Raw genomic sequence first — 16,242 nt, forward strand, 5'->3', positions numbered from 1 at the left:
AAAAAAAAAAAAAAAAGAAAAAGAAAAAGAAAGGTGGCATTACTAATAACCTATTTTTTTTTTAAAAGGCAGAGTCTTACTTTGTCACCCTCAGTAGCGTGCTGTGATATCACAGCTCACAGCAAACCTCCAGTTCTTGGGCTTAGGCGATCCTCTTGCCTCAGCCTCCCGAGTAGCTGGGACTACAGGCTCCTACCAGAACGCCCGGCTATTTTTTTTTGTTACAGTTTGGCCAGGGCAGGATTTGAACCCACCACCCTCAGTATATAGGGCTGGCACCCTACCCACTGAGCTACAGGAGCCACCTACTAATAACCTATCTAACAGTAAAATAAACTATCAAACAGAAAGTTAAGGAAACAAAGTCACAGCACATAATTGCCTCTCTGAAGTGAAAACTCACAAGTACTCCCTTTGCTTTGTTTAATTAAAACACCTGTGGCCCAAGAGTTTGAGGTTGCTGTGTGATAAAGATGCTATGGCACTGTACTGAGGGTGACCAAGTGAGACTCTGTCTCAAAAAATAATAATAAAATAAAAAATAAAAACAAAATAAAACAAATATAGCCAGGCATTGTGGCAGGCGACTTTAGTCCCAGCTACTTGGGAAACTGAGGCAAGAGAATTACTTAAGTCCAAGAGTTTGAGGTTGCTGGGAGCTGTGATGCCATGGCACTCTACCAAGGGTGACATAGTGAGACTGTCTCAAAATAAATAAATAAATAAAATAAAAATAGAAAAACTAGCCAGGCACATGGAGGATGCCTGTAGTCCCAGCTACTTGGGAAGTGGAGGCAAATGGCTCTCTTGAGCCCAGGAGTTTGAGGTTGCTGTGAGTAGTGATGCCACTGCACTCTATCCGTGGCGACAGAGTGAGAGTAGGTCTATATAAATGAATAAATAAATGAATGAATACATACCTACATACACCACTTCCCAGGCCAGCACTTCATTTGTAGGCTATAGCGGCTCCCTCCTCTTTCTCTCAAATAAAATAAACTTTCTTTCCTAAACTACAACTATCCTACTCCTGGCTCGGTGCCCATAGCACAGTGGTTACTGCGCCAGCCACATACACCGAGGGTGGCAAGTTTGAACCCCACCCAGGCCAGCTAAAAACAACAATGGCAACTGCAACAAAAATAGCCGGGCGTTGTGGTGGGCGCCTGTAGTCCCAGCAACCTGGGAGGCTGAAGAAGAGACTCTCTTAAGCCCAGAAGTTTGAGGTTGCTGTGAGCTGTGACACCATGGTACTCTACCGAGGGCAACATAGTGAGACTCTGTCTCAACAACAACAAACAAACAAAACTATTCTACTCCTGGTGTGAGAAATCTTTCTCCAATCTCTGCTGTGAGCTCCTCACGAGTTCCCACCCTAGTAGTTATTAGTAACCACATTTTATAAATAATAAACTATCAGAAGTCAGGTGGTTTCTTTGAGGTCACACAAGAGACAAACTGGAATTCAAACTCAGGCCTGTCTGGCCCTAACCCTGTGTTTTTAATCAAATTGAAGCACTCAGAAGGAGGTCTGGTTTTGAAACCTGAATACTCAGTGTGCACTTCAATTTCCAGGACCTCAGTTTTCCCACCTGTTTAAGGCACTGGTTGCGCTAGGGACCCTGCCAAGCCCCTCAAGCGCCTACGGAAATCCTCCCCTTCCCTCTTGGAGCGCGGGGCCACTCTGACACTAGGGGGCGCCCTCGGGCCGGCGGAGCTCTGCTCACCCACGATCAGGGCCTTGGTGCGCAGCCCGCCCTGGAGCTCTCGCTGCAGCAGCAGCAGCTCCTCTTCATCCTCTTCGTCGTCGGGTTGGGCCGCTGGGGGGTGGCATGTACTGGGGACCTCGGGCTCCGGGCCCAGCTCCTCCAGCACAGAACTCTCAGAGGGGTATTGGTACGTGGTCTCCAGGGCTGTCTCGTTGAAGGAGATCTTGAGCTGAGGGAGGTAAAGGGAGTTGGAGACACGCTCAGCGCCGGAAGTCAGGAGGAAGCCCAGGGGGGAAGCCCAGGAAGGCTGCCGCGGCCCAGGTGGAAGGGGGGGGGGGGTTCCAGACTGGACTTAGGCACCCTGCTGACTCTTCTCCCCATCCACTTGGGATCTAGTTTTCTTTTCCATACTGGCTCTCCAGCCTAGACTTCCCTCTTCAATCATCATTTCAAACACATCGGACTTTGGCTTGTGGCTTTGGCAGGGGCCTGAGAAACAGAAGGGAGGAACGTAGAACTAAGTTCCCTGTGAGAAACAGAAGGGTTAAAAAAAATGAAAATACATGATGCTGGCTCGGGGCCTGTAGCTCAGTAGCTAGGGCGCCTGCCACATAGCCACATACACCTGGACTGGCAGGCCCAGCCCCAGCCTGCCAAACAACAATGACAACTACAACAAAAAAACAGCCGGGCCTTGTGGCGAGTGCTTGTAGTCCCAGCTACTTGGGAGGCTGAGGCAAGAGGATTGTTTGAGCCCAAGTGTTTGAGGTTGCTGTGAGCTGTGATGCCACAGCACTCTACCCAGGGCGACATAGTGAGACTGTCTCAGAAAAAAAGAAAAGAAAAAGAAAACACATGGTGCTGTGATCAGAATTGAGTATTTGGACACTGGGGGCAATTAGGTAGCCTTTTAGATGAGGCAAGGTTTGAGCTGGCCAGGCACTTAAGAGCTGGTTGAGAGAGTCCCAGCTAAAAGCAAGGTTTTCATACCCTCAGCCCCTTGTTATCTCCTAGGCAACTGCCTGCTCCCACTCCCTTCACTCCTCTCTTATCCACAGCAAAGGGGGTTAAGGGCCTGGGAAGGGGTAAGAGATCAACAGAAAGGCTCAGAGGAACCAAGAGACTCTCCAACACACAAGGGAGAAGATGAGTCCCTAAGTCCCTCAGAGGTACAGCTGGGAGAGGTGACAAGGGCAGAGAGTAAAGTCCATACAAACCTAGAGTAGGGGTGGAGAGGGGGCCAAAAGGAATAGTAGACACAGGGGAATGGTAGAGACAGAGGCAAAAGGCCAGAGATGAGGCAGAAAACTCTCCAAAACACACTGTCTCAGCCAGGCATGGTGGTCACTCCTGTAATCCTAGCACTCTGGGAGGCTGAAGTGGGAGTGAGAGACCCTGTCTCTGCTAAAAACAGAAAATTAGCTGGACATTTTGGCATGCAACTACAGTCCCAGCTACTGAGAAGACTGAGGTAGAAGGATCGATTGAGCCCAGGAATTTGAGGTTGCAGTGAGCTGATTATGCCACTGTACCCCACCAGGGGCAACAGATTGTCTTAAGTGAACAAACAAGCAAACAAAAAACAAAAACCCCCCATAATGTCCCAAGAGCAGGGCGAGGCACAGCTGTTCTCACTGCCTCTCTACCCTTCCCCTTTGCCCTCTTAAGAAGCTCAGGGGGAAGGGGCAGGGTGGGATTAAGTCTGGGAGCCAAAGGGATTAGAGAGACAAACAGGATTCTATGTGTACTACTTGGAAAGGCCCAGATGATCTACTCAGGCCTTCCCCTGGCATCTGTTTAGGAAATCTTGGGGCTGAGCCCTACATCTCTGAGTCTCTGCATGAACTGGAGTATGAGAAGCTAGGAAGGTGACTGAACAGGTGATTGCCAAGGACTGTATGAGATATGACACCTTAGTCCCACGGAGAGCTGGAACTCAGGGACTGTACGTGTCACTTCTTGGCTACAAACTCTGCAATGGCTCCCATTTCACTTGCAGTGAAAGCCAGGGTCTGACCAAAGCTTACAGGGTGTTCCCAATGTGCCATCCTGCCTTTACCTCTCTGGCATCCATCTTCACACTAGTCACACTGGACTTGGTTTCATCCAAGCCCAACACGTACACTATCACCTCAGGGCCTTTGCACTGGCTGTTCCTTCTGTGTGCAATGCTCTTCTCCCAAATGTCCCCATGGTTCCTCCCTCCTGATGGCCCTATTCTGAAGTTGACACATTCACTTCCCCTGCCTCTTGACTCTCAGTATTCCACTTATCCCTGTTCTTATATTTTCCCCATAATCACTTACCACCTAAAATATTTGCTTATTGGGCTGGGCGCAGTGGTTCATACCTGTACTCCTACCATGCTGGGAGGCCGAGGTGGATGGATCGCCTGAGCTCACAGGTTCAAGACCAGCCTGAACAAGAGTGAGACCCCATCTCAAAAAATAGCTGGGTGTTTGGTGGCCCTGGTAGCTCAGTGGGTAGGGCGCCAGCCACATACAATGAGGCTGGTCGGTTGGAACCCAGCCCGGGCCTGCTAAACAACAATGACAACTGCAACAACAACAAATAGCCAGGTGCTGAGGCCGGTGCCTGTAATCACAGCTACTAGGGAGGCTGAGGCAAGAGAATCTCTTGAGCCCAAAAGTTTGAGGTTGCTGTGAGCTATGATGCCATGGCATTCTACTAAGGGTGACAAAGTGAGACTCTGTCTCAAAAAAAAAAAAAAATTGGCTCGGTGCCTGTGGCTCAAGTGGCTAAGGCGCCAGCCACATACACCTAAGGTGACGGGTTCGAATCCAGCCCGGGCCCGCCAAACAACAATGACGGCTGCAACCAAAAAATAGCCAGGCATTGTGGCAGGCGCCTGTAGTCCCAGCTACTTGTGAGGCTGAGGCAAGAGAATCTCTTGAGCCCAAAAGTTTGAGGTTGCTGTGAGCTATGATGCCACGGCATTCTACCCAGGGGGACAGCTTGAGGCTCTGTCTCAAAAAAAAAAATTGCTTATTTATTATGTTCATGTCTGATATCAAAGGAACTTGGAAGTTGCTACAGTGGATGAGATTTGTCCAGCCCTCAGATGAGGTAACAACAGAGGACCAATGCTGGGGGAAGAATCTAGGGGTAGTCCAGCCTGTATATAGTGAACCTCTAGTCTGTGTTAAACAGCAGTGACAGCGGCCAGACTGCTTATATCTTAACTTCTTGAAAGGGACTACTTAGGATTCTATAATTGACAGATTTATCCAAATGTCTAGGAGCTCACTTCTGTTTTCTTTTCATATCTCCATTTAGGATAAAAACCTCTAGAGCAGTGGTTCTCAACCTTCCTAATGCTGTGAACCTTTAATACAGTCCAAAGGGGTCATGACCCACAGGTTGAAAACTGCTTGCCCTAGAGTTTACTATCTACTCTGTCTCTCTCCCCAACCTACTCTTTCATCGCCGCCCCCCCAGCTTCTGACTGGGCTTCTCAGGAATGCACAGCCTGCATGGTAGTGGGGGGGGGGGAGGAGAAGGGTGACTCACTCACTCCTCTCCCCTCAGCTATATACGGTCACAAAGGGGCTAATCTCTCAGCCCAAAGGACCTCTCGGGAACGGGACCAGCCATAGCCATAGTCCATCCCCTGGGCTCCCATGGTAGGGCTGAAATTTCTCTCCTGATGGCAGGGATAAGTTTGATGGAATCAGCCCACAAACAGGAATTATTTAGGGAAGGTGGTGAGATTGGTGTTGGGGTCCTCTTATCTCTTATTCCTGAGCGGGTTGCAGAAGTGGGACAAGGCACACCAGTCCCTGATGAACAAGGTGCTAAGGGAGGGAAGAAGGCCTGAGAGAGAGTGGAGGGTGAGGTGTCTGGGTACAGAGAACTTTCTGCTGCCTCTTCCCCACCCTACCCCCTCCCTTGAGCTGCTGCTTCCTTATTCTCTCACCACATCCTGAGCACAGTTCTGGCAGGCCCAAGGCCCAGTGTTCCCCACTCAGCCACACCAGCCTTCCGGCCCCCACCCCACGCTTCCTGTTTGGGTGATCTGCTTCCGGCTCCCCTACTCTCTGGCTTAGGTATGGTCACCATCACAGGTCCTGCCCTGCATTCAATTCCTGGCTCCCTTCGATGCTCCCTGGGCTTTGGTCCCCAAAGCTTCATGCTCCTTCCTCCCCAAGGGCACAAGCCAGCCTCAGTAGGAAGTGACTTTTCTGAACACCTCACTCTGGTAGAATTTCCTGACCTCCTTCCTTTGCATCTGCCCAGCCCTGAGGGGTAGGGGATGGGTAGCAGTCAGACAGCTCAGGGTAGATTCCAAAATACCATGGCTCAAGACAGGAGCTTAAGCTCCATGTGAAGATGAATAGATCAAATGACTCCCCAAGTTTAATTTGTTTTAAAAAACAAATCTGAGGACATTAACATATGAGATAAGAAAAGACTGGGTTTCCCAGGGTCTGGGGAGATGTGTATTAGTAGAGGGACCCTTGTGTTGAAGACATCTGAGTGTGGGACCATTTTTTGGCCAGGGCCAGGTTTGAACCCGCTGCCTCTAGTATATGGGGCCGGTGCCCTACTCCTTGAGCCACAGGCACCACCCAAGTGTGGGACCTTTTTCTCCCTAGAGATTTTCAAGCTAGAACTGATGGATGTGCATATGGAAGGAGTTGGTCAGGGCTGGCAGGGAAGTCAGCCTGGTTGCTCTCAATGCCCCGCATGTCCTTGTTCACATCTAACCTCTGACCCTCTGCTGGCCTTAGCCTCCATCCCTTTCCCCAACTCCCAGTGTACTCCCTGTCCACTATCTGCTCTCAGCATTGTATATCCAAATGTACTTTTCTCTTTTGCTACCCCAAAGGGAGGGAGAGGCCAGGATGGCAGGGAGAGGGGAAAACCAATTGCTGAGCCAGTTCTGGGGAGGGAGGGGAAGCCCAAGGAGGAACAACGGGGAAGTAAGGGGCGGGGGTATTTTGGAAGAGAAGGCTTTTCTTGTCCCAAGAGAGAAGGAAGCACTGTCTGAAGCAGTGGCCCAGCTGGGGGTGTGCAACCCCGAGGTCATCGACTTCAAATGGCCTCTGTGTGTCTCTTCCCCTGGGCAGACTATGGGGGGGGGGTGCTGTTAAAAGCCTTCTCTCTGCTCTTTGGCCAGCCCAGTTTCATACCCTCTCTCCCCTCTATCCTAAGAGACACATAGCCCTGCCCACTTTTCCTTGGGGGTATGAGATCTTTCTCCACGGGCTTCTCTCTGCAATTTCTACCTAGAACCCCAAGCTCATCCTTTCCACCACCCCAGCTTTCCTACCTTGACATTCTGTCCCTTGAAAAGAAGTAAGAGCTTTCACTCTGGTGAATGTGCCCTCCCAGATTCAAGGTTGTTGGTTTGGGCTCCTATCTCCCACCAAATGGGCTGGAGTGGGTCACAGACTCAAAAGAAAGGAAGGAAAGAAATGGGGGAAGGAAACTCAGAGCCTGAGGGAAGGGAGAACAAGTAGCCCAGGCACACCCTGAGAAAGAAAGACACACCCAGAGACAGCATTAGATTGCTGGGCAGATCTTTGGGGCTCAAAATGGAAAAAGAGGGCTAGGAGAAGGAAGGGTGTGTTTGCAGAGGGAGGAAGGGTGGTGACAGAAATTAACAAGAAAGAATAGAGGAGGACAAGAATACGGGGGGTATAAAAAAGAAAGACGAGTCCAGAGAGAACTGACAAGTGGCTTCTAAGAAGTCTGGCTTGGCAGCTCCCCTACCTGTTTGTGATGTCTTTCGGGGGACCCCTTGACAAGGCAGCTGCGGCTGAGACGAAGGTAGCCCCCTAGAACCAAGATCTCCTCAGCAGTCGGGTACCGCTTCTTCCCAGCCCCAGAGACTGCAGCATCAGTTGTGGCTGGGGTGGCTGGGGTTGCAGGGGGCACAGACCGCCGGGGGTTGACTGTGAAAGTGTGTCCACTACGGCGGGGGGCTCCAACCCCTGGCCCTGCCTTCACCCCATAGAACAGTCGGCTCATGAGGGGATCCCCAGGGGGTTGGGGGGCGACTGGGGGTGGAGGAGACAGGGGGGCTGGTGGTGGGGGCTGGAGTTCCACTGCTTCCTCTTCCTGCTGTCTCAGGCCTCCGGTCCCAGAGTCCTCTGGTGGGACGGGGGAGGGCAGAGAGCAGCGGTTCAGCAGGTTTCTCAGAGGCCTGCCCTGAGCCCCCGCCTCCTCCTTCTCAGCCTCCCCTTCTCTAGCCTCTATACCAGGAGGCCCCAGACGCTTCTCAGCTGACTCTGGAGGTTCTGGCTTTTGAGTTTGAATCTCTGTGTCCCTGGGTGTCCATTCTCTAGCCTTCCCAGAGTTCAGGGTCCATTTCCACCCTTCCATTGGCTTCATGTCCCTCTCACCATCTTCCACAGGGCTGGGCATCTGTTCTGCCCTCTCCACTCTTTTAGAGCTGTTGTCTTCAGCCTTCCTTGTCAGAGTTTCTGACAGCCCTGTAATCTGTTCTGGGGCCATCCCTGAAATAGGCTTCTCTTCTTTTCTCCTACATTTCTCTGAGTGGTCTTTTCTTTCTTCTCCTGAGCTCAGCCTCCACTCTGTTTCTTCCAGTTGTACCAAACTCTGTTCCTGAGACTCTCTAGAGTCAGGCTTCCATTTATGGGCCTCTGTTAGGCCTGACTTCTGGTTGCTAGATTCCCCTGGGCTCAGTCTACTTTCCCCCATCTCTTTTCTCCTAGGGCTTTGTTCTAGAGAATCTGCCAGTCTCGAACTCTGCTCTGGAGTTTCTCCAGGGCTCAGCCTCGATTTCCATGTCTCTGACAGTCGGGCACTCCTGTTTCCTGCCTCTCCTGGGCTTTGCCTCCTGTCCCAAGCCTCCAAAGGCCTGGGGCTCAACTCTTGGGCTTCCCCAATCCCCAGTCTCCTGTCTCTGGTGTAGGTGGGACTTAGCCTCTCTTCTCTTGATTCTCTTCCCTTGGGGCTCTGATCCCGCATCACCCCAGGGCCGGGTCTACGCTCTCTGGCCTCCAGAGGCCCAGGCTTTCTCTCCACGGCAAGTAGTTCTTCACTCCGTTGTTGTTGCTGCTGCTGTTGCTGCTGCCGCTCCTGCCGCTCCTGCCGGATGAATCGGTTTTGATGCACTGGCCCAATGGCTTCCAAAAGGACAGCAGACTCATCTGGGTCTGGAGGTCCAGCCTCTGCAGTCCCAGGCACAGGGCTAGGCTCACCAGGAGACAGCCCAAGCTTGGCCCGGCGGCGCTCCAGGAGTCCCCGCTTCCAGGCTGGCATCTGGGACAGGCGCTCCCTCTCTGCCTTTTCCCGGCCACGAACCGATGCCTCCTCTTGCCGGCGCCGAGCTAGCAGCTGTAGCTTCCAGTCTGGGATGGTGGCCATTGCGTCTTGAGGTGAGGGTAAGGAGCGCTGGAGGCAGAGAACAGGAAGGAGAGGCTCCAGAAAGGCCCAGCGGGTGAGATGGGGGTGGGAGGAGAGGAAGTGGAGGAGGAGAGATGGGACACAGGGAAGGATGAGGAGCTGAGGATGAGGACAGAGGGAAAGAGGGAGAAAAAGGAGGGCAGAAAAGGGGGCGGTGTTGAAAAAGTGAAGAGAAGCTATGAACAAGTTGGGGATGGGGGTAGCGTGAGAGGAAGAGTCCAGATTCAGGGCAATGAGGGCAGGAACCAGATTTGGCAGTACAGGGTTAATGGATACTAAAGACAGTCCCAAGATTGTGTGGAGATAGAGGGGCGAAAAGAGAAGAGAAGCTGGCGTGAGGGAGAAGAGAGAAAGGAGGGGGAACTGGGTTCAGGCGAGGCTGCCACACCAATATCCCAGGAGAGAAGTGTGGAAAGAAAGGTCAGGGAATCTCCCTCCGAGGGAATCAACAGGACCTGAGGGGATGTCGGGGGGTTAAGGAGGGGCGGACAGGGAGGAGGTCTCAGGGAGAAGGGGAAATCGGGGGAGCGGGAAAAGGGACCGCGGCGGCAGCCCGGCGTGTCTCAGCGCCGGCCCCGGAGGTCCACGGCTCCCCTTCTAGCTCCGCTCGGGCCACGCCTCTCTGGCCTGGTAGCCCCCACCCCTCCTTCCCGCACTCCGCCCCTAAGGCGGGTCAGGGGAAATACCCCTCCCCGGGGACTTTCGGAACCCCAGCGTCTGGGCTGCCAGCACGTTCCCAGAACACAGTCCACCCCCACTCAGGCCTGTAGCCACCGTCTGCCTGTCCCACCGGCTGCACCCCGCCACCCAGGAATGCCGAGGAGTGGCTCCATGCCTCTCTCTCCAGAGCCCTAGAGTCCCACGACGGGTCCCCGCTCTCTTGGAGTCCTGACCGAGCCAGCCGTCACTAACCGGCTCTGATCGCACAGACAATCTCCGCACAAAGAGGAGACAGCCCAAGGTTTGGGCCAGGGACAAGAGCGGGGACGAGAGCAAGGAGACACCCCTGCCCAAGTCTGAGACCTTCAGTTAACTCACACGCCAAGGGCCCCCCAGGGGAGGGGTTGTGGAGGAGCCAGGCGTCCGGAGAGAGGAAGAGGAGGAGAGAGGGAGCGAGGGAGATCCGGAGATTGGAGGGAGGGGAGGAAGGAGGGAGAGGAGGAGGGAAAGAGGGAGCAGAGAAGGAGGGAAAGAGGGAGCAGAGGAGGAGGGACGGAGACCAAGACTAGGGGGCCGGGCGGGGGACGGCGACCGCTTTGTCTAAGGACAATGCAGAGAGGATAGGGGGCGCAGGGCGGAGCCGGGGAGGGGGCGGGGCCTCGCTCCCTCCCTCCCAGCGTGGGACTGGACTCCTGGACCGCCCTCTTATCGGCCGAACCACTCCTCTACTGTCACCAGGGTCGCTCATCCCCTTCCCGCCCGGAAACCCTGAGAACCCAGGTGTCCAGAATCCCTCCCCCAACTCGCAGAATCTGGGTGGCGGCCCGTGACTCAGGCCCCTCGAGGGATTTGGGGAGGAAGCGGCAGCTGCAACGGGTCGGTCCCGCCCTTCCCATCTTCTGTCGCTCCTCCCCACGCTTTTGCCTTCCCGAGCCAGCCTTTGTTACTGTGGGGTCGAGGGCAGCAGCCAGGCTGTGAGGGGGCCTGTGGAGAAGGATGGCAGGAGAGGCTCTCAGAAGCCAACTGAGAAACCTCGCTCCCTTGCCAGAACTCTGCCCCTTCTCTTTTTAGCTTCAACCTGCCTCCTTATGGGTCTTTGGACTGCTGCGGGAAACTGAGAGATTTGAAGGAAGAGAAACAAGACTCTCTCGAAAGGTGGGGGTGGGTCTGTGGGAAGTGGCCGCAGCCCACCAGTTGCCAGAGGGCGTGGTGCCTGCCCAGACTGGAGTTTGGCGCTCTCAGCCTCAGCTCATCTTCCTTTGCAAACTTAGCCATTTAGCTTGAAAGACCAATAGATTGCATGCCTTACGTAGAAACAACGGGTTGAATTTTATTTTCCTGCAGCGTTTCTCTGCAGTACAGGGAGCCCTAAGACACCCAGTCAAGAGCGAGAGCATCACCTTGGCTAGGTTGGGGGACCAAGCCCAGGGGAGGGTGGGGCCTAAGGAGGTAGAAAGACTAAGGCAGGGAGCAGAGAGCCAAGGCTTGGACCTGGACAGGCAGACACTGCCGTCAGACTTTGCAGGCCCTGGTCCAGCTTCTTGAAGTGGAAGTGAAACGTGAAGGGAATCCCTGAGGTGCAGGGGCCAGTAACAGTGCCAGGGGAGTGGTCAGGCCAGAACCTTTCCTTGTGAGGGGGCTGCTGGGGGGAGGAGGAGTGTGCCATGCCCTAAATTGTGAGGGTATAGTAAGTGCCACACACCCTCCTCCTGGCTGGTGAAAAGTAGATTTTGGGTCCAGTGACTGAAACTCAGAATTTAGGATATGAAGGTGGACCCAAAGAATGAAGTTTGAAGGAGTGGAAGGGGCATCTCCCTCATTCTGTGGATTTGAGCCACAGAATGGTCTGTGGCTTTGGTCTGAAGCAGCCAGGGCCTGGATGTAAAAGGATTTAGAATTTGAGGAGGAAAGGAAGTATAGGACTTGGAACTAGAGTTGGCTTCTCACTCTGCCTCCCCATCCTGGGGTCGGGAGAGTAGGTGCAGTTTTCTTTGTAGCTGAGCCCGAAGGTAACGGAGGTCTTGCTGGTCGAGTCCGTGAGCCAGGCCCAGGTAAAGGGTAAGGAGGAGAGCAAGGAGGAGTCGGTCAGTGCCCAGGGTGGGCACCACCCACAGCACAGTCAGCAGTTCCACACACACTGGGTGACGCAGGTGGGAGAAGAGTCTCAGAGCCCGGGGAGACTTCAAGGCCAGAGGCTCACCCAGCCCCAGGACATAGTAGTAAACCTAGGAGATGGAGAATAGCTTAAAAATAGAGTTAAGGCCTTTTCCCAAGGTAGCCACCTCTTTCCCCCTCTTCAGGCACTACCCATTGGCCAAAACTCAGGTCCAAAAACCACCTCCTGAGACTTGGGCCCCTGATCCTGGTCTCTGGTCCATGTACCTTCCTCAGGCCCAGGAGGCTCATTGCTGCCTTTTGGAGGAATGTTGAAGGGAGATTGTCTCAAAAGAAATGAAGGTGAGGGAGTAGAAAACCAGGGAAATGTAGAAGAACAGAGTGTGGGAGGAAGGGGAGAGAGTTCCCTGGAAGAGAAAGAAAGAAGAATGCTGGAAAAGGTCAGAAGATCTGAGAGCCTTACCTGTTTGAGGCCCATGAGCTCAGCATAGTCAAAGACGAGAAGGATGCTGAAGATGAGGAGCCAGGAAATGACGTGAAGCACAAAGCACAGGAGGGGCACCCAGGTGGCCCATGGTTCAGCTCGAGCCTCCCACAATACAGGGCCTCTGGGTACAGGCTCCCAGTACCGCATCACCAGCTGGGGAAGGAAGAGGGGCTGGGTATCTCAGAAGTCTACCCTGTCCACCAGACCTAGAGGCTGTCCCCACCCCAAGCTATCTGGCAGTTCTGTCCCACCTCTCTCATAAACATAACCAACACATATTCATCCTGTAGGGGGTGCTGGATGAGGTCCCAAGGTGATAAGGATAGCTTGTCTCTACCCTGAAGACTTACAGAACAGATGGAGGTGACCTGCTAAGTACATGAAGTAGCCTATGCCAAACACAAGTACTAACTGGTAAGCCTTCTCTTAAGACCCAGGGAAGTGGTTTTGAAGAAAGGGTAGGACTGAAGGGGAGTTAAGGAGGAGATCTTAAGCATGATAACATGAACAAAGTTGCAAAGGTGAGAATGCACATATTGTATTTGGGGAATGACCAGGAATACACCCTTCTTGATAAAAAGTAGGCTATGTGCTGTGGGGGAATGGAGGCTGAGATTAAAGTCCTGAACAGCCTCAATTCTCCTCCTTAACCTACATTTTGCCCCTCCATTCTAGGACATCCCTCCCACATTCTGTCTCCCTTAGGGACTGAGCTGCCAGGGAACCTCCTACCTGCAAGGCCAAGGCAGTACATGCCACATACAGTGATCTCTGAAGAACCCCAAAGTACTGAGATATCCACGCCTTCACTGTCTCAGTTGCCATGAGGCTGTGCTGCCCAACAAATAGTAGCAGAAGCCCCAGATCCCAAGCCAGGGGGGCAAGGATGCTGCGGTCCTGCAGGGCAGCCATCCATCCCTGGCGGGCAACTAGGGGGATTTGAAGGAGAAAGAGACAAAACATCAAGAAGATGGTAGTCTGGTTCCTCCTACCTTCATCTCCTCTTGGGGCCCCAGGCCTTCTCCTTAATACTTCCAAGAACCTTAATTCTTCCTGTCTAGGCCCATCTCACTTTTCCATTTCTTGTTTCTTCCCTCTTTTCTAAGCCTCCTTCAGACCTGGAGAAGAGGATTCATAGAAAAATCATGTTGGGCAGTCACAAAAAGCATGGCTGGAGAGACCACCGCTGGATTGCCTCCAAATTATCCCTCTTTTTAATACTCTCCCCTTCAAAGTTCCCTCTATAAAATGCTTTCCTTAAAATACTATGGTCATCATCTTTTCCCTCCCACTCAGTCCTCTCTCTCCCGCCTTTCCCAACCGCTAATCCCCCGAGGTCCTAATTTAGCTTTCAGGTCTCCCTCCTCTGCTGTGTCTCGCCACTTTCAAGGTTCGAGTTCCCTCTCCTGGACTTCCCCTGTCATTTGTCTCCAAGCCCCGCCCCCGCTCCCTCTCCTCCGGTTCCACCTTCCTACCCTGGAGCTCAGCCTCGATCCCTCCCGCTCACCCGGACCACCAGACTCCGGGATCCCTCCTAGAAGTGGCCGAAGGGAGGTAAAACGCACGAATTCCACTCCAGTGCCAAAGGCTAGTATGAAAGAGGTGAGGGCAGCAGAGACCAGTAGCAGTGCAGGGGCCATGGCGAGAAACCGAGGGGTGGGGAAAGGGGCGGGTTTGGGATTCCCGCGGCCGCAGGCCCCGCCCCCTACCCCGCCTTCCTTTAGGGATCTCGCCCAGGAGGGTGGGGCTTCTGCACGCCCTTCCGGCCCCGGCTTCGCTATCCCCTTCCCAGCCGCAGCGGGGATGCTTGGGTTCGTTTCTGAGCCTGTAAACCCCGCGTCACAGAAGGGAATGTTAGAATCCCCAGAGATGTAGTCCCAGCTACTTGGGAGGCTGAGGCAAGAGAACCGCTTAAGCCCAAAAGTTTGAGGTTGCTGTGAGCTGTGATGCTCTACCCAGGGCGACATAGTGAGACTCTGTCTCAAAAAAAAAAAAAAAAAGAATCCCCAGAGGTGTTAAGGGGCAGCGGCTCTGCAACCCTTCACGTAGGCTGAATCTAAGTTCGGCTTGTTTTCCCATCTAAAATGAAGACAATTCCTCTCTTGAAGGATTTGTGGAAACAGAACATTTTGAACCTCCCCCCACCTTTTAACTTAAACTTGGCTGGGACACAAATAGAGCCAGAAGTTACAAAACCTCAGTTAACACTTTAATAATGAACCGTGGGAGAAGGGACTGTTGACCCAGCCTGAGAACCCAAAGTTCTGAATCACCTATTACATCTCGTTAGATTTTTTAAAATATGGCCGTTTTACCACAAAATAAATTAATGCCTATTCTGTAACTTATTACAAAGTTGAGTTGTTGCCTCTCCACTTGCTAATGTCAAAGAACTTCTCTGTAACACTAAAAGGTTTGTTCTGATAGTGCCAGATTGTTGATTTGTAACAATGAGAGTAAAAATGTGTTAAAATATTTGTGATTTGGGCAGCGCCTGTGGCTCAAGGAGTAGGGTGCTGGCCCCATATGCTGAGGGTGGTGGGTTCAAACCCCGGCCAAAAAAAAAAAAATCTGTGTGATTTAAAAAAAAAAACACTTTTTCTCTGTCAGAACTGAAGATCATGCAGCTAAAGACACAGTCACAGTAGCTGTGCACATAATCGGGACCTTAGATATCATACTAACTCCCTCAACTTATAAGTAGAAGAAACAGGGTTCAAAGAGATGAAAATTGTCTGAGATAACGGAAACTGCTAGTCCTATGCGTTTAGGGATAAGAAAACTGCTAAGCAACGTCTCACAGCATCCCATCTACACTCCTTTCCTGCTCCGAAAAGGCTCGGTACTCTCGCCCTCCTCTGAATCAATGCTATTGTATACTGCATCAGGTATATTTTCTCTCTAGATTCAGTCTCTACCCTGTTTTCCGCTTCAGAAAGTTGTCCTGAATAGACTATATCAGTGAAGTTCACAGTTTTTATTGAGGAGGCTCTCTACCTAATTGCCCTCTTTTTGAGCTTGGAGGTGGTCACAGCAAAACTGTGGATACTGAGGGTATTGCATGCACTATCCTTTGTGATTTCCCTATATCCTGCCTACATCCTTGTAATTATCACTTTATTTTAAACTCTTCCCGAAATCATCTGAATTTCACTGTGCTATCCATTTCCTGCTAGAACTGTGACTGATAAGAGACACAAAGCAAGTGCCATGAGCTGTGGCATACTGAAAGTATTGGAAGTGCAAGAAAAGTTTCCTATTATGTACAAGTTTAAATGGGGGCACTTAAATAGTACCAGTCATGAAGAGGGAATGTATCTGAGCGCTACATGGTACTCTAGAGAGAGTAGGTACTGTAAGGAATCTGTGGGCCTTGGGGACATGGACAATTTCATATTTCATATAATACTAAGTTGTGGGCTCGGTGCCTGTGGCTCAAGTGGCTAAGACGCCAGCCACATACACCTAAGGTGGCAGGTTCAAATCCAGCCCGGGCCCGCCAAAACAATGATGGCTGCAACCAAAAAAAATAGCCAGGGGTTGTGGCGGGCACCTGTGGTCCCAGCTACTTGGGAGGCAGAGGCAAGAGACTCGCTTGAGCCCAGGAGTTAGAGGTTGCTGTGAGCTGTGATGCCACAGCACTCTACCCAGTGGGACAGCTTGAGGCTCTGTCTCAAAAAAAAAAAATACTAAGTTGTGCAAGAGGACTAATTTATTTGGGTCCTACTGTGTGCTATATCCACAATGGCTATATTAATGTATATTAGAAGATTAGATATAGGCTCAGCGCCTATAGCTCAACCGGCTAAGGCGCCAGCCACGTACACCTAAGGTGGCGGGTTCGAATCCCCAGCCCGGACCCGCCAAACAACAATG

The 16,242-nt window shown here is 52.2% G+C and overlaps 2 protein-coding genes across 5 annotated transcripts in view; both read right to left on the bottom strand.

Moving 5' to 3' along the window:
- Positions 1-9,245, bottom strand: part of PPP1R18 (protein phosphatase 1 regulatory subunit 18) — an 11,304-nt gene extending 2,059 nt beyond the window's left edge. Inside the window, exons 1-2 of one of the 2 annotated variants that reach the window (XM_012804689.2) lie at positions 7,446-9,245; positions 1,728-1,938 (exon numbers count right to left, since the gene is read on the bottom strand). In XM_012804689.2, the coding sequence (XP_012660143.1) occupies positions 1,728-1,938; positions 7,446-9,065 (1,831 nt within the window). In that variant the 5' untranslated portion in view covers positions 9,066-9,245. Of the gene's footprint in view, positions 1-1,727; positions 1,939-2,139; positions 2,199-7,445 lie in introns of those variants that run through there. The other variant, XM_023512939.1, reaches the window with a different exon arrangement.
- A 1,847-nt stretch (positions 9,246-11,092) lies between these two features.
- Positions 11,093-14,009, bottom strand: NRM (nurim). Of its 3 annotated transcripts, none has more exons than XM_003788977.3 (4): positions 13,874-14,009; positions 13,099-13,295; positions 12,343-12,519; positions 11,093-11,989 (listed from the first exon to the last, which is right to left on the bottom strand). In XM_003788977.3, exons 1-4 carry the CDS (start codon positions 14,004-14,006, stop codon positions 11,708-11,710), a joined length of 789 nt encoding a protein of 262 aa, XP_003789025.1. In that variant the 5' UTR covers positions 14,007-14,009; the 3' UTR covers positions 11,093-11,707. The 3 variants fall into 3 exon arrangements, with proteins under 3 accessions (XP_003789025.1, XP_012660147.1, XP_012660148.1); XM_012804693.2 differs by having other exon boundaries at positions 12,343-12,537; positions 13,874-14,006; XM_012804694.2 differs by lacking the exon at positions 12,343-12,519 and having other exon boundaries at positions 11,581-11,989; positions 13,874-14,006.
- Between the last annotated feature and the right edge of the window lie 2,233 nt (positions 14,010-16,242).

Source organism: Otolemur garnettii, unplaced genomic scaffold, assembly GCF_000181295.1.
Source record: "Otolemur garnettii isolate 467f Iridium unplaced genomic scaffold, OtoGar3 scaffold00031, whole genome shotgun sequence".
Taxonomy (NCBI): domain Eukaryota; kingdom Metazoa; phylum Chordata; class Mammalia; order Primates; family Galagidae; genus Otolemur; species Otolemur garnettii.